This window comes from Vigna umbellata, chromosome 4 (assembly GCF_029865625.1).
Source record: "Vigna umbellata cultivar VRB3 chromosome 4, Vumbellata_1.0, whole genome shotgun sequence".
NCBI classification, from domain to species: Eukaryota; Viridiplantae; Streptophyta; class Magnoliopsida; order Fabales; family Fabaceae; genus Vigna; species Vigna umbellata.
The window spans coordinates 5,459,407-5,481,703 of NC_142168.1; the positions used below are offsets into that span (position 1 = coordinate 5,459,407).

The window sequence follows — 22,297 nt, forward strand, 5'->3', positions numbered from 1 at the left end:
TATTTTTTAAATGAAAAAGATTAAGAGTGCTCTTAACTTTTAGACCAAAAGTGACAAATTGAATGGGAATGTAATGATATTTTAGTTTAGATCGCCTCTATATGTGAACTGTCAAGTTAATATCTTTCTCTTTTATAACATTACATCACTCCTCTTTATTTTAAATACACGTGCCTTTTAATTTAAGTAAAAAAATTAAACACGGTTTTATAGACACTAATGCAAAAATCTTTAGTCTAGTTAAACCTAACGATGAATTATTAGTGTAAATCGGAGATGACAATATCAAGAAATATCAAAGAAAAATTATTAGTGATTGTAGTTTTAGAAGAGATAATTAATAAATAATAAAGGAAAGAAAGAAGTATTAAAAGATTGTAGGAAAATAAAAAATGAAAGAAAATGAAGAACCACCTTTTACATGGTTTACATTAATACTTTGTTTACTACCACATTTGGGATTTGGCAATTTTGATTGACGAATAACATCTAGCCAGCACATAAACTTACATGTTCTTATCTATGTCTGAGTGACCCACATTTATAGTGTAAAGAATACTTAAACAAAGAAATTGTGGGAAAAAGTGAGACCATGTATATTATTCATCTTGCGATATGGATAGAACAAGTATATTCTTTGTGGACCATACAAAATAGTCATTTATTATTTTCATCAATATGGACCCTAACTAGATTTTGTTGTGTCCTATACTAAATTTTTAGTTTGGGAAGTATCCAAACTCATATATATCTGCATCAGAAATACAGTTAGGAATATTTGGATTATTTCTTTCACATTTTTTAAGCATATATAAAATTGTTTTATATAGTTTATGGATTATTATTATACATATAATAATAATAATAATAATTCATAAAGTATATAAATAATATATTTAAATTTTTTGAATTATTACACACACATATATATATATATATACTTGAGTTTATCACAGAATACCCAGACTCAACTATGCTTGGCCGAACGCTCAAGCATAGTATTACAACACGAAGACGCTCGTCCTCAACTAAGATTCTTCTCAAATGAAAGAATGTAGAAGCTCCTTAGATAGAAGAATTGAAATGTAATACAAGTTCTAAAATATTCTAGAAAAACCTAAGATAGGAAGAAAAATCAAGAATATTCTACATAGGTAAAAATCTAGAACATTCCACATAAATTGTGGCTAGCATGTTCTAGAATAATCTATGGGTCTATAAATACCCATGAACTCTACCATTTGATGCAAGAAGTAGCCAACATCTATCATTTGTATGAACCAACATCTACTACAACTAAAGACAACTACAACACTTCTTCCAACTACTACTTCTACATTCTACTATCTCTACATTTTCTCTACCACATCAACTACTCCTTTCACAACCTTAAAATACTAACACTTATGATAGTATGTAGTTATAATAAAATATGATTTAACAGTTGAATTTTTAATAGTTTACATGACATAAAGTTCTTGAAAAGTATGTGTTAAGACACATTGATAGAAACACTCCCTAGAGTTTCTGATAAACTCTAGAAGTCCTTCACGTTTGGTAGGGTAGTGCTTATAAGAAATTCATAACACTGTTAATGACAGAAAAGGGAAGATATATTATATATAACAGTAATTATCAACAACTATGGACAAAAATAATTAACTAAACTGCATAAAGTCACTTTTGCAATCAGGACAAAACACCTGTCCACTACTGATAAAAAGGTTTGGTATTCCATCATTTACTAAGATCATCATGGTGATTCTTACCAGGCTATAAATTCAATAGAGGAGTTGTATAACATGTGAATGTGGCCTTTGGTTTTTCTAAAAGCCAAAAGAGTGTCTGAGTGCTGCATACTGGTGAGTGTGGCCTGTAAAAATGGATTTGTTGGTTGTCAAATCACTCAGTTTCTTACACATACATGTCTATGTGTATCTAAGAGCTCCTGAAATATTTTTAACATTACCACATGCATTCGCTAGTAAAACTTAATTTCCATATACTTTCTTTCAGGTAAATTTTTCCTCCATTGAGTTCAGCTTCTGTCAAACTGGAGTGGCTAAACTACTAAACCAGAAACATTGCACTCATGATTGAAATGATATCTTCAATCTCATATCAGCTATGGTAAGTAATGCATATCTCTAATCTGACTACGTGCATATATTTTTCCTTTTTCATTTTCATTTTCATTGACAAGTTAAAAGTACACATACTTCGTATTTTGCATCTCACGGTGTGTGTGTGTGTGTATATATATATATATATGTATATATATATATATATGTATATATATATATATATATGTATATATATATATATATATATATATATGTATGTATATATATATATATGTATGTATATGTTGTTGTTGAGTACTATGTCATATTTGAATTTCTTGGCATCATGTTTCTCTCATCATGTAAACATGAAGTAGGAAAGAATCAGACAAGGAAAAGTGTGATTGGATTATTCTAATAAAACGAGCAATTATATAAATAATCTATATTATCAATGAGAAAATCCATGGTTAATGTCATGTGTGCATCTGTTAAAAGATTGGCCATTATTTTTTCAGCAATCATTGATGTTACTTTACTGAGCCAAATCTGAAAAAGTAGACCATATATATCCATTGCAAGGAAAAAATAATTACTGGATAGAGCTATGTTATATTTGCTACTATCATTACCTCTTTACTAATCAGAAGGGTGATTAATTGGGTCCCATACTCATCATAAATTAAGTAATATTTTAGTTAGTGCAAGAGTATCTTTATCTCTGTTATAAAAACTCATTTTTTCTTGTAGTTAAACTTAACTGTATTTACTTCTGTAAGAATTTTATAAGCAATAGCTCTGCTCTCACACAACAGTAATTCTTATTATTTCTTTGCTCATATCTGTATTTTGAGCACATATTTTATGGTGCATGATTTTTCAAGACTTACTTCCTATGCATAATCTCAGAAAGCTAAACTGATGAGTCACTGGTGAGAACAAGCTTTGTGATATATCAGTTTTATTCTGTGTTGTATATTCTTTTGGAAGAATCATTTTGTCTGTATGTGTTCTTAAGATTCTCTCTATCACCTTCATGCTTTGCTCGTGTTTCTCTAATTTCTTTCTATATAAATATAGTTTTACTTGGTCCATATTCTTTCTACATGAGATTTCTCATCAGGATCACACATGACTCTCCTGTGAAAATATTTTTTAAATTTATATATTTATCTATCTATCTATATATATATATAGATCAATGATGATAAAAGAATGATGTGGCTGATGCTTTTTCCAAACATGGTCTTACTACTTTTTGAGAAGCTCAGTTTTTCTTTATCTTCTATAATCTTTATTCGTTAGCCACGAGAAATTATATTATAAATAATTTTAGAAACTAGTCATAAACCATTTTAATGAGTTTAATGGACATATATTTAAAGAAATCATAATAGTTAACAAATTTCAAAGGAACTATAAAACTGATATTTATAATAATTTTAGGAAACCTTAGAGTAACTATGATATTTTAGGAAGTTAATAAAAAGAAGCACTATAGCAATTTTGAATATAACATATAACCGTATTCTTTTACAATAATATGTAAAAAATAAATAATTGTTTTTAGTCTATTACACTGTCAATTAAATTCTTTTATAAGGAAATTAGATCCAGGTAATTTTAACGTTTAAAGCTTATATAAATTGATTGATTGATTTTACATTATATAGACTTTTCATAAAAAATTAAACTACATTTTTAATTAGTTGATGGTGAAAAAATTCAGAAAACTCGTCTCCACATACATAGGTTAGTGCATACGTGTGTGGTGGCAAAGAGAGTTTTCCTTCATGTCACGTGCTTCGTCTATCAACATTACATTTGTTACTTCCGATTGCTGTTTATAAATAAAAGGTTTAAATAAATTTGAGGTAGTGGTATGTCATCCATGTTTTTTTTGAAGACCTAATAGTATTTATTAAATATTTAATTTTAAAAAATAAATATTTAATAAAATTTGGTTATATATTTAAAATTTAAAATTTATTTAAGCTTCAACAAACTAATTCAACTTAATAAAACTCTGAAAAAAGAATTAAAGACAAAAAACCTAACAATTTAACAAATTAAATATATAAACTAATTTTTTTATATTAGATTGGATTTTTAATTTATTTTTAAAAAACTGATTTAATTCAATTGAAATTGATGTTATATAAACTAAAAAACATTTTTTTATTATATTGCAACTAATTTTGAATATAACTTAAAAACATAATTTAATCCAATTCAAATAAAAGTTATATTATATATATATATATATATATATATATATATATTTTACGAAATATCCTCCCAAAAAAATTGGACTAAAACCGATAACTAATTTTAGTTTTGAAAATAAGTTATTTAGTTTTATACTTTAATCATAAAATATAAATTACGATAAATTTGATTTCTTCAAAGTGATCTAACAGAAGTTTTTAATTTGTAGTCATTAAACTTTTTTTATTAAATGAGAAGAAATTTAAATTTTAAATACAACCATTTTCTATCGGCAAACATGCATGCTTCCGTTTCTAGAATCCCAAATATTTGTGATTCTCTATCACATGCAATTACCGTTTAACAGCATTTCCTTGGTTTGTCTTTGTCATGGGAACTTGAGTTTCTGAATTGTTTATGCATGTTTTTGTTGTTTCTGATGAAACTAGAACACACAAGATACTATATCCATGTCCCTGACAATGACATAGACAAAGGTGCTTATGTTTCAATATTTTGAACTCGGTATTGCTTTCTTTACTTTCTGCACTCTCTTTCCTCACTTCCTGGTGATCATTTACTTTTGGAAATCATCACAGGGCATGTTTGGTGTTTTTACTTCTGCATAAAACCACTGTTGCAGTTTTGGATTTTCAATTTAGTGCTGATTTTCAAAATGATTTTTTGTGTTTATGATATCAATGGTTCGTGAAGAAGATCATAAGTTTTCATTGAATGACTCTTCCTGATTAAGGTTGCAGAGTCCATGATGCTGTACCCTTACTAGTATTCCTTTTCTCTGTGGTCTTCCGATTGAAGTATTGATCTGAGAGGAAAGAGAGTTGCGGCTATTATTATCAGGTTCATCATTCCATTTCCATAGTCTTACAAAGCTTGAAGTTTGTTATGTAGCTTTGTAGGGATTCTAACTCTTGTTTCTGGTCTGCTACAGTTCACTGACATTCTTTCTTGAATATGGTTGGCTACGGTAAAAAGTTGAGAGAATTACAGATTCAAGAATGGAAAGGGTACGTTCGTTTGATCAGCTCTATCAAAATTTTGAAGATTTTTATTTATTTATATCATATTTATGTTATTATATTATATTGTGTAGCACCTTCCATGTCTTGTTCCACCTTGACTTTGGACAGATTGGACTTTCTGTTAAATAACAAGTACGATGACGAGAAATAAAGATGATTTCATAAGATTTTTCTGATTCTTTTTTTTTTTGTTTATGGCATGATTGGTGAACTTTAATATTGTTTAATTCTTTCTGTTCTATTTGGTAGTCGTATTTTTAACTCTTTTGTTTTAATGGTGGTAATGATACTTGCACCAAAACGAGAAATGGTTGTTTAAATTCTGGTAAAACTGATTGAACTTTTTTCAGATATTATATCAACTATAAGTTAATGAAAAAGAAAGTTAAGAGATATGTAGAACAAATGGAGGTTGGAGCTCAAAATCGCCATAATGTTCTCAGGGACTTTTCAATGCTGCTAGACAATCAGGTAACTTAATGTTGTCACTTATATAAGATTGAAATACATATTCCACTTTGTGTGGAAAAGTTCATCTCATCCTTTTTTGGCTTTTATGAATTTGTCAAACACATTCCAACTCATCTACTACAAAAGATGCTTTATTTAGGATAAGCACACCAGACATTGTTATCATTTTTCTTTTATGGGAATTAATTATTCCGTACTTTAAAATAGTCCCTTTTAAACCTTGAGGTTTAGATAGCAACTACATGAAGTAAACCACACTGAAACTGACACCCCCACTCTGTATAAAACTTGAATACATGTGTTGAAAGTCCAATATCGACCGGAGATAAGACTAATTTATAATATATAAGTGGATGCAATCTTAATTTACTGTAAGGTTGAGTTAGACTTTTAAAGTCTCTTTCTTAACCTCTTATTAGATAGTCAATTATGGGTTTTCCAACAACATACATGATCTTTCTGTGATATTCCTTTATTTTGTTAACTTCCCATGTACAAAGAGAAAAACCAAAGAGGTTTTTGTGTTATCAAATAAAAATGCCACTTAAAATTTTCAAAAAACAAATTGAGGTTAAGAGTCATATCAGTCATGTCATATATCCAAAATATGATAAAGACTAAGTAATCTTTCATTGATCTTGAATTTCAGATTGAAAAAATTGTTTTGTTTCTTCTTGAACAACAAGGAGTACTTGCACATAGGCTGTCAGATATTGGAAAAGAGCATAACACTCTTTTCCAGCAGCCAAATAGTATAAACATCTCTGAACTCCAAGAAGCCTATAGAGATGTGGGACGAGATCTTTTAAGGCTTCTTACTTTTGTGGAAATGAATGCTATTGGTCTGAGAAAGATCTTGAAGAAGATTGACAAACGGTTTGGCTATAAATTCACAGACTATTACGTCAAGACACGAGCAAATCATCCTTATTCCCAACTAAGGCAGGTTTTCAGGCAAGTGGTAATGTTTCTATCCCTGAATACCACTTTTTTCAAATTTTAGTTCAAATTATTTGAGATTGTATGATGCAGTAGGTTTTTTATTTTTCAAAGTAGGTTCTTTATCATCCTGCTTAATGTTACAACACTAACACTACAAAATGTGAGATTGTATGATGCAGTAGGTTTTTTATTTTTCACTGTTTGCTCTTTGTTTGTTTGAGCAGTATCAGTAATAGCTTCTTTGCAGGGCATTGGGGCAGTTGTTGGTGTTTTATCTCATGGTCTGGCAGACCTTCAAGATCTACAACAATGTCAAGGAAGCTACATTTCTATATATGACCAGCCTTCTTATACTCATCAGGTTAGCAGTTGCATGATATTTGTTGGCATTACCAACACTTTTCTTTGCTCTGATACCAATTTCGGTGGAGAAAAGACAAGCACAGAGATTTTTTGTTTTTGTTTTCTATCTTTATTTTTAGTTAAAAAAGAGTTCCCTTGGTCTTCTACAATTTATAGCATCCAAGGGGCTATTTTATGCTCTGTTTTCAGAAGTTTGTACATAAAACAGTGTAAACAATTTTTGATTGTTTTCAATTTCTATTTTTCCTATTTCCTAATGTATCCTTGCAACACTTGATGACTGTCTCCTTCTGACTTCTCTTGAAGGATCCTGTTCTCAAATCTATCAAAGCAGCTGTAGGCAGATTATCAAACTCAACAAACTTTCTTCAGTTTTTGGGAAGACATGCTTTTACCATGCAAGAGGAGCTACCATCTCCATCAGAAGATCAAATTGTTGATGAAAGATATCATTTTATGTCACTTCTTTTGAACTTGGCAAACACATTTTTGTATATGGTGAACACTTACATTATCGTACCTACGGCAGACAACTATACTTTGAACCTTGGAGCTGCAGCAAGTGTCTGCGGTGTTGTCATTGGTACAATGGCTGTTGCACAGATGTTTTCTTCAGTTTATTTCAGTGCATGGTCAAACCGATCATATCTAAGACCCCTCGTATTCAGTAGCATCGTTCTTCTGATTGGAAACACCTTGTATGCATTGGCTTTTGATATGAATTCAATAGTAGTTCTACTAATAGGACGCCTTTTCTGCGGGTATGTTGTTCCTGTTCTCTTTGGTTCTATCCATTTTAGAACAACCAAAGTGATTTCCATCTTTTATTAAGTTACATGATTGATATAATTATATTTCAGGTTAGGATCTGCAAGGGCTATTAACAGGCGTTATATCAGTGATTGTGTACCTTCGAAACTTCGGATGCAGGCTTCAGCAGGTTTTGTTAGTGCAAGTGCTCTGGGAATGGCTTGTGGTCCAGCTCTTGCTTGTTTGTTACAGACAGATTTTAGGATTTACAAGTTAACCATGAACCAAGACACTCTACCTGGCTGGGTAATGTCTCTTTCATGGCTTATCTATCTACTGTGGTTGTGGATTTGTTTCAAGGAACCCGCTCATGAGAATGAAGCAAATCTTGTGCTATATGAAGCAACTACAGGTATGACAGCAGGATCACTTTTATATGAAACGAATCCACCATGTTGATCTGAAGTGATGCTTCTCTCAAACTGTTCCATTAGTTTTACTTTTTTCATTTCATTAAAATTCATAGGACCAGCAATACATGTTGCAGTAGAGAACGAGCCTACTCAACCATTACTAATGAACTCCGAAGAAAAAGAGCATGATGAAGAAGGAGAAGAGGAAAATGATAATGCTGAAGAAACCAAGAAACCAGTGACTTCTATTGTGGTGGCATACAAGTTACTTACACCATCAGTAAAGGTCAGAAACCCATGATTATGATTTTTGTTTCATCTACATTGTTTGATGTGATAGAAAATATGATGCACTAACCCTATTATACTAATACTGAACTGGACTGAACTCCTATTCCTAGTATCAAATTGAACAAAAAACAGATAAAGAAGTATGATATCTGAAAACCACTATTGACTTTTTCTGTTATTGTTGTAGTAGAATCTTCATGGCTTTTGTGCTGGAAAAATTTAATGTGATGGTATTCAAGCTTTTGCACTAACTATAAATATATTTATCAGGTTCAGTTATTTGTGTATTTTATGCTCAAGTATGCAATGGAGATCGTACTTGCCGAATCAAGCCTCATCACGGAATACTATTTCATTTGGTCAACCAGCAACGTATCCATTTTTCTTGCATGTCTTGGTCTTACAGTGCTTCCAGTAAATATTGTTGTTGGAAACTACATCAGCAACATGTTTGAAGAAAGGTACAGATTCAAGTATTACTAAGGAAATCTTGTCTTATTAATCATCGTCATCATCATTCAAATTCCTTGTGATCCTAAAGATTGGCGTTTTAATAGTTATTTTGTTTCTGATCCTCAAAAGCTCTAGGATTTGTTTTGTGATAAAAAAAATTTAGTTACTTGCTCATGGTTTAATGTACATTTTAAATGGAGTTTGTACCACATTTGTCATCTGCTATCTCAAAACAACTAATCTTACCTCTTTCTATTACTTTCTCACACATTTGATCATTCCATTCTGGTTGGCTTCTGGTTGCAGGCAAATTCTACTCACATCAGAAATCATGGTTTGCATTGGACTACTCCTAAGCTTCCATATAATGATTCCTTATTCAGTGACTCAATATGTTGGATCAGCCCTTCTCACATTTGTGTCTGCTGAAGTTCTTGAAGGTAATTTGTTAATGATTCCCAAAATTTATAAGTAGAATCTTTGCTGACAACTCTACATTATCCGACGAAAATGGCAATATTTAAACTATTCAGATAATTATGAATTTTTACTTGAACTGGGAAGTGTCACATGAACAAAGTCCATTAGTTGTTAAAAAGGAAACAAAAAGGATACTTTACGTGACAATCTGAAATCTCATGAAAATATTTTAGATCTATTAAATTGCTTCACAACTTGTGGTAAAATCTGAGGCTGAAATCTGCTCCTTGAATGTGCCCTCTTATTTTTGTTTGCTGTATTCAGGAGTAAACCTTTCACTTCTATCAAAAGTGATGTCATCAAGGCTTTCACGTGGAACCTTCAATGGGGGATTGCTGTCAACGGAAGCTGGAACTCTAGCTCGAGTAATTGCAGATGGAACAATAACAATCTCTGGATATTTCAGTGAAAGTAATCTCCTCAACACCACCTTACTCCCTGCACTTCTCATCTGCATCTCATCCATTATTGCTACCTGCTACAGCTACAACTCTCTTTATTAGAACAATAGCAGTCAGCCTTTCCATAAAGGCATTGAAATCTGAAGTGTATATAGTGATTCTGTAAGCTGATCACTTACCTGTGATCAGTAAAAGGCTGTAATAGTTAGTGTCAGCAGATAACTGAATCAAGTTGACAGAATAACGTTTTTGACATCTACTGATATGCTTTTGAAGATAACGCTGGAACATATCTCTCTAGTGGATGATTTTCTTTTTCAAGATACACCTTCTTTCCCTAATGTTGAGCTGTTTCAATCAGAGTATATTAAAAAACAATTAGGATTTGAAATCAAGATGAGTTTGTAACTATCAGAGTATATTAAAAAACAATCATGATAATGGTAAGTGTCCCATAGTCAACAAATTTAAGATTAATCCTCGTATACGTTTCAGTTCTTTTTGCCATAGAGAACTGACACAACACCTTCAATATAATACAATACAATAGGATGATAACCTCACACTCACATCTCACAGCATGTACATGATACATGATACACACACAATAAAAACTAAAGATCTTATCCAATACAGAAACATTTACTTAAACATTACACTTATAATATCAAGCATCCGACCATGTAATGTCAAGGCCACCCCATTGATTTTGGGGCACTCCCAATGCTTTCCAGACAGCCTTAGAAGCATCAACAATGTTGTTGGGACATGGAGGTTGATAATCATGGTCTGCATCACATCCCTCAGTTGAGTCACACTCATCAACCACCATGGCCACCACACTTCTTCCATTCGCACTGATGGTGATGTTGTGGAGACACCTGCTTCTGTGGTTGAACCAGCCTGTAGACAGTGCGACCACAGGTGTGTCATCAGAATGGTACTGGTTGTCACATTCTGAAGGGCCACCACCATCTCCACCCTTCTGAAAACTGTTGAGAGTGAGGTAGGCCTTGGTGTGGCTGGACATAGGTGGTGAACATTCATATGTGGTGTAAAGTTTGCCTTCTATGCAGCAGTCTGAATCATTCTCTTGGTTGCATTGTCCTGGAGGTGCTTTCCTTCCTCTGATTCTCCCACTTGGCCGACACTTTTGAGCCTCAGACTCAATACAACTTGCTAAGATGAGAGTAGCTAATAAAATGAAGGATGCGTTTGAGAAAAACCTCTTCATTCTATCTATCAACTTCTCTGTTTCTGCTATTTGTTCTTCTTTTGAGTGTTTGATTCTTGAATGTGAAGATTTTACTTTCTATATATCGAGGTCTCTTGATCAGGTACATGTTTTTGCTTCGAAACATAGGTTTCTTTTAGGGTCAAGCAATGATTTATAAATTGTCTTGTGTTGTCAAAATGACAAGCAGAAATTCAAATAACGTTTGATTTGGATTTTGAACATATATTTGTCCTTGTTGCAATAAATATAGTCAGACCGTAATCTCATACTATGGAAAATCAGAACATGTATATGTTGGCGTAACGATGATGGTGTTATTATTTGGATGATAAACATTCTTGTTGCATGTTAAAAAAATTGGTTTCTTGATTTTGAATAGCACCAAGAAGTTGGTCTAAATAATAATGAATAAATAATAACCCTTCACGATCCATATAAAAAGGACAGAACCCTTAAAAGAAACAAGATTCATAACCATAATAAATACAAAGTTGCAGTCTGTATGATTTTTAATTTTTTTTTGTAAAAGTATTTATTAACCTTTCGTAAATTTGCGCATGTCTTCAATAAATGGTTAAATCAATGCTCTAAATTCATAAAAAATGTTTCATGTTTGGTATTATATTTCCTGTGCAAGAGCCGATTTTGTGATTTAGGACCTAAGTGCTAACTATTACATATTTTTTCTTTTGATTGAATGGATACATATTTTAAAATCCGTGAATTAATTTGAATTTTTTATTTTTCAATTTCAAGTTTAAATCAATGATTCTGATTTTTTTTTTAATTTTTATAATTAATATGATTTCTGAATGTACTGCCAATGTGATCGTTACATTGATTGAATAGGCTTAATACATATTCTTATGATCGACTGCAATTTTTTTTTATTACTGCTTTGTTAAATTTAGGGTTTCAGCTACTCACATGAGACCTGGGGATGTTTGACTTCCAGAAAAAAAATTTGAAATTGTTTTTTATGTTTAAAATAAATTTCAGAAATGATGGAGTGAAGGAAGAAAATGATGGAGTGTAGAAAGTAATGGTTAGATATGAATTGTTAGAGAAAATACTAGTTTAGGGATAGATATTGCTTCCTGCACCCCCTATAATGATAGAAAAAGATTCAAACATCCTCCACTACATCATTGTTGCTGCTTCTATCATTACCGTCACTGCAGAAAAAGAAGATAGGAAAAACGCTGCAGAGAAAAAAGAAAAAATAAAAAAAAAATAATTTGTTCTGAAAAGCTCTTTCAGAAACATATTTTGAGTATTTCATAAAAGCTCTTTTCAAAATATATTTTATGTATTTCGAAAAAAAAAATTCTGAAATATATTTCATTTAGGAATATTATAGAAAACTAGTTTCCAAAGACAATATATACATTTTGAAAAGTTTATTCTAGAAATCCTATTATGGAAAACCTTCTTGGGAATGTATTTAATGTTTTCTGAAAATCTGATTCCAAAATTTCTATTCCGAAAACCTGATTCCAAAAATTCTATTTGGAAATTTGTGAAGGTATGCTAACAAATTGAAGGGTGCAGGAAGTAAAAGCCCTTATGTTCATATATTTAGCTTCTCAAAAAGTCATTCTCCATCAAAGCCACACTGTGATTTAGTTCATGATGCTTAAAATAACTTTTTCCAACATGAAGTCATGATCAGCATTTGCAACAGAGATTATGCATACAAATAAGCCATGCCCGAATGGAGAAAAATTAGGAAGAACCAAATCTGTATTTATAATCAGTTCGTTTAAGATGAAAAAGTTTAAAAGAGAATGTTGAGAAATGAAAAGATAAAAAAGTACTGATATTCTTAATAACATATTGTAGCCATAAACATTCAATCACGTCCTGCTTGCAAACATGTCCTTCGGTTATGTCCAACTTTACCACACAATCCACAATGCACTGACCTCTTTTTGGGAACAGGAATTTCAGCCTACAAAATTCAGAATTACAAGTTGGATTAACTATCTAGAATTAACAAACCATGCTCTCCAACAATCTCACATGTAAATTTCCTTCTAAGTTCATCTTACTCTAAAATGCATTTCAATTCTCATCATTCTATCATATTTCCATGTGCCCCATTAAGCATCATGCTCTATTTATTAGTTTCTTATCTTCTGTCAAATGGAGAAATAAGAAAGACTCAAGTTTCTCCCTTTCCAAAAGTTCTCATCTTCTGCATTCATTTCAACAACTCTTGTTTACTAATGAGTTTACTATTCATGTATGCTTTTCTGTGTTATGTTATTTAATCATAAACAGAATCTATGTATGTAATTCATTCTTCTAGTACCGATTTTTGAGTTGTAAAAGAGAGATCACAATCCGGATCGAGGTGTCCACGTTCATTACATCTATTGCAAGTTTGATTGAGCTCTTCAACGGTTACTCTCCTTAAAGCCTAAAATCATAAATGCATATGAAAATGTCATCATTCTGGAAAACGAAAACGAGCTCAACAAATCGTCAAAAATAATACTTTTGCGAATAATTTTGTTCATGGTAATTTAGTTGGATAATAGAACAACACATGAAAGTTTTACATACCCATTTTCGGAAGTTTGGGGAAAAGCAGACTAGCTGTCCAACTTTACCACATTGTCCACAGCGTCTGTCAGCCACACCCCATGCTATGCATAATTTCTTGTGGACTCTTGGACCATTCCCAAAAAACAAACGTAATGGTAGTTCTTTCTGCACATAAATATGTATGAACAAGAATGAAACAAACTAGAACTCATATCAAGTATGATCGGTTTCTAAGATAAGAGTACTAAAGTCATATAAGTGGATATTCATAGTGGTTCTTGAATATTTGTTTCTCCATATGATCTTTTTCTTTATATAAGATGTTGGAAGTCTCACATCGACTAGAGATAAGGCTAAATTATAATATACAAGGGAGGTGCAAACCTCACCTTACAAGCCGGTTTTGTGGGATTGAGTTAGGTTTAAAGTTCACTTCTAACATGGTATCAGAGCCATGGTTAGAGCTTATTCTAGTCATATTTCTTATTTCTACTATCGGATCACCCATTTCTACTATCACACTCGAGATGTCTATACCTCGGCGTGAAGGAGGCGTGTTGGAAGTCCCACATCGACTAGAATAAGGTCAAATTATAATATATAAGTGGGATGCAAACCTCACCATACAAGTCGGTTTTGTGGGGATGAGTTAGTGGTTCTTGAATATCTATTTCTCCAGATTATCTTTTTCTTCATGTAAAATGTCTTAAAGTCCACTTCTAACATAAGATTTACTAGATTATTATTTTGAGTTTATTCAATCAAATTCTAACCCATCTCATTATTAATTATCAGTATGCAACTATGTTACCTTCTACTACAAGAATACATTTTATTAAGTTTCCAAATATTTAGAGTCGTCTCTATATATAGAACTTTGATAGAGAATGGATGAAATATATTTTTGTTAAAGTCGCCTATACCTACTCTAAATTGTGACTATAATTTATAAGAAACAAGTGTAATATTTTTTTAGAGTTGCACACTAACTCACTAATTGTGAAAATTAAATTCATTTTATTGTTAAAGTTGGTCTAGCTGACATTAACTAAAATTTAAAAATTAATTATATATTATTCTTAGAGTTGGTTGAATCATTGATAACTCTAACTTTAAAATTTAAATATATTTTATAATTAAAGTTGGAAAAGCTGATTCTAATTTACAGAGCAGAAAAGTACCATCACATATGCTTTTGTGTCTCCTTTTAATTTTCAAAATCTGAATATAATTTCTTATATTCCTACTCTCTTTTTTCCTACTCTTAATCTCTTCCTCTCTTTCATAATTTCTTCTGAAAACATCACTCATTTTTTCTCTCCGTATTTCATTTTTTTCTTCTCCCTTTTGTAAATGTTTAGACATGTTTTATTACTGTTGCAAGTAGATGAAGCATTATGCAATAAAGATATCATCGTCAACATTGTTGCTAGCATGAAAACAACTGAACTGGTAAAGCAAACGATAGATAGAAAAGAGAAGACCAGGGTGGCGGTGGTGTGGAGAAGTTTTCTTGTATTAAGTCCCTTCTTTGAGTCAATGTCTTGGTTCTAGATATGCTTAGTGGACAAATCCAAGGAAAGGTATTATGGTGCATACTTTTGTAGATGAGATAATCTTAGTTGTAGAATCAAGAGAAGAAACAAAATGGATGTTACAAATTCAAAGACAAGCATTGGAAACACATTCCACGTAAGTAGAAGTATAAGATAAAATAAATCGAATGCAAGTTTAGGAAGAAATATAGCAATTCTAACGTAGGTAAAAACGGGTGAAAACACTGCGACAAGTTGAATGTTATAAGTACCTTGGGTCCACTGTACAAAATGACAAGACAAAGAATGATGTAAATAACAAGATCCAAGACAATTTAGTTCCTGAATTTACCCTCCCTCCAAAATAATCCTTAAACTAACGAAACCAAACTGTTGAAAGTTGAGAGGGATAATTGGTTTTGAGCATGTATGGAGAATAGCCATGGAAACACAAAGAGGGTGGTTAAAGGGATGAAAGTCAATAAATTGGAGGTAGAGGGAATCATAGAAAAACTATAGTCAAATCATTAGAATTTAGAACTTTTGAGGTAAATAGTTTAATAGTACACTTCATACATGACAGAAATTTATGGTATCATATGATCCTACAGCAGACTCCATCATATACCGAAAGGTTTTGCCATTGCTGTATGATTTACTAAATTTGGGAAAATAATATCAATATAAAAAACTTATAAAACACGTCAAATGGGAATTACAAGGTAGCCAGAAACAAAGACCAATCCCACTTTACATCGCAACAGTGTTAACCCTTCCAATAGAAAATCCTAGCATTTTTCTAGAAACAGTTCACAAACTACTACACACATCATAGCTTAACAAAACCTCCAACTATCTTTCCGTTTTGTATCTTCTAAAATGAATTTATGGCAGGGTTAATTTAGTATGAAGATGTGGCATGATAGGTTGGCTCCTTAATCAAAAGTACTTCTAAGAATAATTAATATATACATATATATATATATATATGTATGTATATATATACATACATATATATTATATATATATATGTATATGTATGCATACATATACATATATATATAATATATATGTATATATACATATATATATATATGTATGTATATACATACATATACATATTTATATATATATATATATATATACATATTTATATATATATATATATATATATATATATATATATATATATACATATTTATATATATATATATGTATGAATATCAAGTATATCATTTACTCAAAGAAACTATAAATTCTCATAATCTCTTCTTTGAAGCAAAATCTAACTCCTTGAGCCATTTGAGGACAGAGACAAATAACACATGACAGATTTATACCTTAATTACCTTTCACCTAAAAACATCACTGCTGAAAATAAAATGAAACAAAGGCGAAACCAGACTAGATAACGCTTGATTTGTCTAAAGCATTCAAAGTCAGACAACTTGAAAAGCCATTACTATAAAAGATAGGTTGGCTCGTAGAGCCTTAGGAAATAAACTATTCTTTTTTATTTTTATGTTAGTGATAAAGAAAAAAACAAAGAAAATAAAACGCAACAAAAAATGAAAACTTACCTTTTTTGAAACAACTTCAGGTTCTGCAGTTGCTTTGTCAGCCAAACCTTGTGGATCTGTTGAACTTAATCTATCCTCCAAATCCATAATCGTGTAACACTACAAGCACAAATTGCATTCTTTCAATTTTGTAGAAATATAAAAAACCTTAGTGCATGTACTAGCTATCCTCACAGATCAAATCATCAAAGTCTTATTCTTCCATAAAGAAGTCAAAGAACTTGATAAATAGAAACGCATACAAATTGGTAACAAAATTAGTAGCCTGTTTTCACTTATTTATGTGAAGGAGATTCATTTAAGACCTTTAACAAGCAACTACAACCATTTAAAGATGCAATTAGTTTATTCCCAGCAACTGCTTCTATGTCTCAAAGCCTTCATTTTCTACCTTATACGGTTACGTAGTATATGCTGTGGATGATTCTATTAAACAAGCATTTTATTCCATTTCTGTTCATCTGGTTTAATCTGTATACATATCATTTCTGTAAGAAATTATGACAAATTTTGAAAGAAAAGCATGCCACCATACTTTGTACTGAATTTGGGAGCACTTCCTCCATGAAAAAGGATATCTTTCATGAGTCATCTCATGATATGACAGTTTGTCAAGTGATTAAAACAAAAAATAATAATAATGCCGCATGCTTTATTTGGCATGTGACACAGTTGCTGATTCTATTGATCATTTTCAAAGAAGATGAAACAAAATGAATTGCTAATACCAAATAGTGACTAATCAACAACCTATATCTAGCCCGTCACTTGCTGAGTTGATTTCTAATGAGATAAAACTATAAATGCATTCATATATTTTACACAGTAAGGGACTATGTTAAAGTGTTATAAATGGAGGACATAATTAGAGTAAATGAGAAATATATTTTGGTTAAATTAAGTTGAGATGAAAAAAGAAGAATAGGTTTTGTTTATTTTCACAAAATAATGCTTTACAATCACAACAAAAACAAACTGTATTTACAAATAATCCTAATAGTTGTTTTTAAAGGCCTATACAATATAGGTCTTCTCTTACTTGGATTAGATGGATTTACTCAGTTAAGAATGTTTTATCTTCTAATTTATTTTCTTATATTTATTGTAGTAAAAAAAGCAGATTGACTATCCTCCTCTATTTGCAGTAATACAATAAAAGTGTCCATCTATTCCATGAACTTTATTATAATAATGGTAATTACAAATTAAAATAACATCTGTAATTGGAATTAAACATCTAAAATATTCAAACAATATTGAACAAGATTGTAGTCTTCAAAAATATCAAATTTTCAACCAACATAATTAGAACTAATAAATAATTATAACAAAAAGGTTATGAAAAAAATGATAAAAAAAATAATAAAGAATTATTAGTGCAGAGTTATCGGTTAACCCACTTCTAACCTGACTTAAACCTATTTAACTCAGGTTAAGTATGTTGGATTGAGTTTGACCCATGTTAAAGAACTAAATTTTCTAAACCAACCCAGTTCAAATAAACAGTGAGCCAGGTTGACTCACTAGTTAAAACCATTGTAAAACCTAATAAGAAAAGGTTGACAAAAAAAATAAGGAAAAAATATAAGTGAATAGTAACAAATTTTTTTTGAAATTTTACTTTATTGTTATTAAGTTAGATTCACTGGATCTGGAAACAAGTTTATATTAGGAATAATCAGTTAGACAAGTGGTTAACTATTAAGAAGAGATTGATGGGCTAATAATATATTCGTACAACTAAAAATTTATAAACCCTATTTTTCCCATAAAGAACATATATAAAATTCCAGTTTCTAATTTTCTCATTTTCCCCGGGAAGTACAAATTCAGGAAAAAGTGTGAAAAAGTCTCAAACTATGACAATTTTAACATTTCATAATTTCTAGCCAAGACTGCGAAGTCAGAAACTACATACAAAGAGAGTAAATACAAGGGCATGCACCAACCATGCTAATTGTTAAGCTTGCTCTTAGTAACTAATTGTTAAGCTTGCTCTTAGTAATGCACATAGAAAACTACTAAACAATAAACAGAAAGAAGTGAAAGCTCTCATATTCTAAGATGATGAGGCAGATTGGTAAAGCAAAAACAGCTCCTCACTTTAACAAAATGCATCCCTTGTGTCCAAATTTCTGTCACAAAATAATCACAAATTCAAAGTTGCTATTTTTTAAACAACTATAATAATTTGCTACATGCAAGTCCTATCCTAAAGAAGAAAAGTAAAGGCTTCCAAAGATGGTTCAGTAATGTCTTTCATTGAAAAGAAATGAAGGAACTCTTTACATTTCAACAAATTGGCACAAAAATAGCATTCACCTATGTTTACTTATCCATAGGGAGGCGTCCTCTGTGACCAATAATAAGCAAATGAACCATTAAAAAATAGATTATAAAAGCTCATACAACTAGACAAAAGTGTGTATTCTCATAATGTATCCAATGTCGGCCACAGAGAATCCGATGAAACTAGCAACAATTCTAGTTCAGTATATTTGGTTTTAAAACATCTTTTTTTTGTGACTTGTTGATTATAATTTAAACGTGTAGCTTCTGTTAGTGGTTCTTAGTACTACTATATAAATGCATACTATTATGCATATGCTTCCTGAAGAATAAAGGTTAGCACTTGGTCCATCAAAATTTTTACCTCAGATTTTTCCTGGGATTAATAAAAAAAATAGCACATTGTAATATTTGGCATGTAATACTCGTGGATATTAATATCAATCTGGCAAACAATAAAAAAAAATTGGTGTTCGGACCTAGCACCTGCTAGATTAGATTATTTGTTCTTGTAAAAAGCAAAAACGGCTTAACCTGCATAGCTAAGGTTATTAGCAAAGTTTTAAGAATGATTTTAGTTACTCTAACCAGACAAGGTGGGATCTTAGATGAATGACTAATCTTCTGGGTAACACCTAGAGACTGAGAAAGAAGAAAATGACAACTTAGTTCATCAAACATAGAATTAAGACTTGTGGTTAGAATATGGTACATGCAACATATCAATTTCATTTCTAAAAAAAAAGCTCTAATGTAGGGAAAACAACGCAGTAATAACCCTAAATTAATCTAAAGTACACTAGCCTTAAGAGCAAACAACCAAATCAAACTATAATGAGAAAAGGGGGCTATTCCACATATCAAAGAATAAAAAAAATTGATAAATGGATTTGAACACTGAATTCACTATAAATATTTTCTTCCAACACAAGCTGTGGTCAATTCGGATACATCAAACTTTGGTGAATTCTGTGGTGAATTCGGATACATCAAACTGAATACAGAAAATCCATTTAAATAGAAAAAAAAATCAGCTGGAAATGAATGAAACTGGCAGAAAAACTAGTGAAAATGAAATAAAAGAAATCAAATCCACCATTACACAATCATGTTGCAAGGCTCTTGAAATTCAAGAAGAATATGTTGATGGAATAATAAATAGTGCTGCAAAACAATTAATCAGCGCGCTTACCTCAGAGGATCTATGAAGCTATTGAATGAGGAATTAAACATAAGTTTGGAACCCCTTTATGCTGCAGCACCTCAAGCAGCAGAATCCACAGGAAAATAATACCAAAGGTAGGAAATTTATACATGCAATGGTCCAAACAAAGTAAAAACAACAGTGGGGTAATGAGTAAAGCTGGTTTTGAGTACGTGTCATACATTCCATACTGAGGAATGACCATAACGTGTTCAATGCATGAAACACTGCACAAATTGCAAACGGCACTTGGTGGTGGGATTGTGCGCATGAATTCGAAACTGGGTTGGAAGTAGTTTCGTCGTTTTGCTGATAGCTTCTGGGTTTCTGAGGTGACAACCAGACCAAATTATGGAAACAACAGTTGCTGGTTTAAATAATGTTAGGTCCGATCTGAGGTTGCTGGTTTAATAAAACGACGACGTTCTTACAGCGGTTGAAGTGTCCAAAATCAAGGTTAAATTGAACATATTTCTAATCAAATTTTCATGTGAGATATCTTCACACAACCAAACAATCACAAGTTCTTAAATAAGTCATTTCTAAACTAGATATTATACAATTTTATAAATCTATCATATACTTAATATGAAAGTTTTTAAATTAAATGCATTTATTAGGTATGTAATGTGAATTAAATTATCTTATGACATCTTATTGTTTATTTGAGTTAGTATATTTACTACTATAATTTTTTTCATCTTGAATTAATTTATTTCCCCTTTAAGCTGATTTTGATGATAAGTGAGAAATCAATTATATATTTTCAATACATTAATTTTTATTATTCATTTCTGTCCCTCTCATGCATGTCAGAAGTTTAAGCATTTCAATCTCAATTTTATATTTTATGTAATTTTGGATGTAGTTATTATTATTTTTTACTCTGTGTTACACGGGCAATGGAAATGGATGATTTTACCATATTCAAAAAAATTCACTAAATTTTTGTATATGCATTATAAAAAATTATAAAACTAAAAAATATCACTTTAAATTGTTAATAATGTTGTTACCTTTTTATTGAAGTACTTCTCTCTCATTCAAGTGTAAATATTAATAATTATTATTTTATTATTGTTTAGAAAGCATTGTTTATGAATATATTTTAAATAGAAAATAATATTTAGATTAACATAATATTTAAAAATGTTTCATAATATATTATAAATTTTTATTTAAAAATTAAAACAAAAATGTTATCGGAATTTAATTTTCATTTTTTATTTGAGTTAAAAGAAGGTTAAAATTGATTTAAAAATACTTATCATACACTTGTTCATATCTGACTAAGATAATTTGACTATTTACTATATTTTTATTAAGCTATCTATCTATCTCTGTCTATCTCTATATATAATACATTATTATTTTGATCTCATTCGGTGGAGAATAATGTTAGGTGGTTGTGCTCTTCATTCGGTGAGATAACAACAAAATATATATATATATATATATATATTAAATTTGTTTTTTTATTTTTTGTTTGTATTTTATACTTATTAGCTAAATTTTCAATTTTTATTAGATAAAAATATTTTTAATAAAAACTAAAAGTAATTTCATCTTATAATTATATTAAATAGATTGAATTTTCTAATTATATTTTTTTACTTCATTTATTGTTTGTATTTTTATATTTATTAGCTAAATTTTTAATTTCTATTAGATAAAAATATTTTCAATAAAAATTAAAAGTAATCTCATTATATAATTATAGCCATAAATTTTTAAATAAAAAATATTTAAATAGTATTTTTTTAAACTTTTGTAATAATTTGATAAAAAATTGAGGATATTTCTATTATATAATTATAATATTACTAAAATTAGAAAATAGTGTTTATGATGTTTTTTAAATATACATTTTTTTATAATTTTAGTAATACTTATTAACATTATTTATTTATTTATTGTCATCATAGATTATTAGACACAAATATGTGCACATAAGTATCTACCACTTAAAAATATTAAAAAGATAAAATTAAAAACAAAATATATGTATGAACTACTTTTTAGAA

At 30.3% G+C, this 22,297-nt stretch overlaps 3 protein-coding genes across 3 annotated transcripts; 1 reads left to right on the forward strand and 2 right to left on the reverse strand.

Annotated features, from left to right (window-relative positions):
* The first annotated feature begins 1,930 nt into the window (after nt 1–1,930).
* On the forward strand, nt 1,931–10,203 carry LOC124822470 (SPX domain-containing membrane protein At4g22990-like). The gene is made up of 12 exons (XM_047294475.2): nt 1,931–2,130; nt 5,026–5,132; nt 5,224–5,299; nt 5,665–5,785; nt 6,435–6,746; nt 6,975–7,088; nt 7,397–7,851; nt 7,951–8,252; nt 8,367–8,539; nt 8,815–9,005; nt 9,304–9,437; nt 9,742–10,203. The coding sequence occupies exons 3-12, from the start codon at nt 5,247–5,249 to the stop codon at nt 9,978–9,980; spliced, it is 2,094 nt and encodes a 697-aa protein (XP_047150431.1). The 5' UTR covers nt 1,931–2,130; nt 5,026–5,132; nt 5,224–5,246; the 3' UTR covers nt 9,981–10,203.
* Nucleotides 10,204–10,299: 96 nt separating this feature from the next.
* LOC148199099 (kiwellin-1-like) lies at nt 10,300–11,137 on the reverse strand. The gene has a single exon (XM_088114432.1). The coding sequence runs from the start codon at nt 11,110–11,112 to the stop codon at nt 10,546–10,548; it is 567 nt and encodes a 188-aa protein (XP_087970558.1). The 5' UTR covers nt 11,113–11,137; the 3' UTR covers nt 10,300–10,545.
* Nucleotides 11,138–12,840: 1,703 nt separating this feature from the next.
* Nucleotides 12,841–20,616, reverse strand: LOC124822472 (uncharacterized). Its single transcript, XM_088111956.1, has 5 exons — nt 20,262–20,616; nt 16,781–16,879; nt 13,684–13,830; nt 13,430–13,537; nt 12,841–13,066 (listed from the first exon to the last, which is right to left on the reverse strand). The coding sequence occupies exons 2-5, from the start codon at nt 16,865–16,867 to the stop codon at nt 12,968–12,970; spliced, it is 441 nt and encodes a 146-aa protein (XP_087968082.1). The 5' UTR covers nt 16,868–16,879; nt 20,262–20,616; the 3' UTR covers nt 12,841–12,967.
* Between the last annotated feature and the right edge of the window lie 1,681 nt (nt 20,617–22,297).

Coding starts and splice junctions, on each gene's coding strand:
- LOC148199099 (XM_088114432.1), bottom strand. CDS start 11,112: ATGAAGAGGTTTTTCTCAAACGCATCCTTCATTTTATTAGCTACTCTC.
- LOC124822472 (XM_088111956.1), bottom strand. CDS start 16,867: ATGGATTTGGAGGATAGATTAAGTTCAACAGATCCACAAGGTTTGGCT. Junction 13,831..16,780: donor CTGAAGTTGTTTCAAAAAAG/GTAAGTTTTCAT, acceptor ATTTATGTGCAG/AAAGAACTACCATTACGTTT. Junction 13,538..13,683: donor CCCCAAACTTCCGAAAATGG/GTATGTAAAACT, acceptor TTATGATTTTAG/GCTTTAAGGAGAGTAACCGT.
- LOC124822470 (XM_047294475.2), top strand. CDS start 5,247: ATGGTTGGCTACGGTAAAAAGTTGAGAGAATTACAGATTCAAGAATGG. Junction 5,786..6,434: donor CAATGCTGCTAGACAATCAG/GTAACTTAATGT, acceptor CTTGAATTTCAG/ATTGAAAAAATTGTTTTGTT. Junction 9,438..9,741: donor GTCTGCTGAAGTTCTTGAAG/GTAATTTGTTAA, acceptor TGCTGTATTCAG/GAGTAAACCTTTCACTTCTA.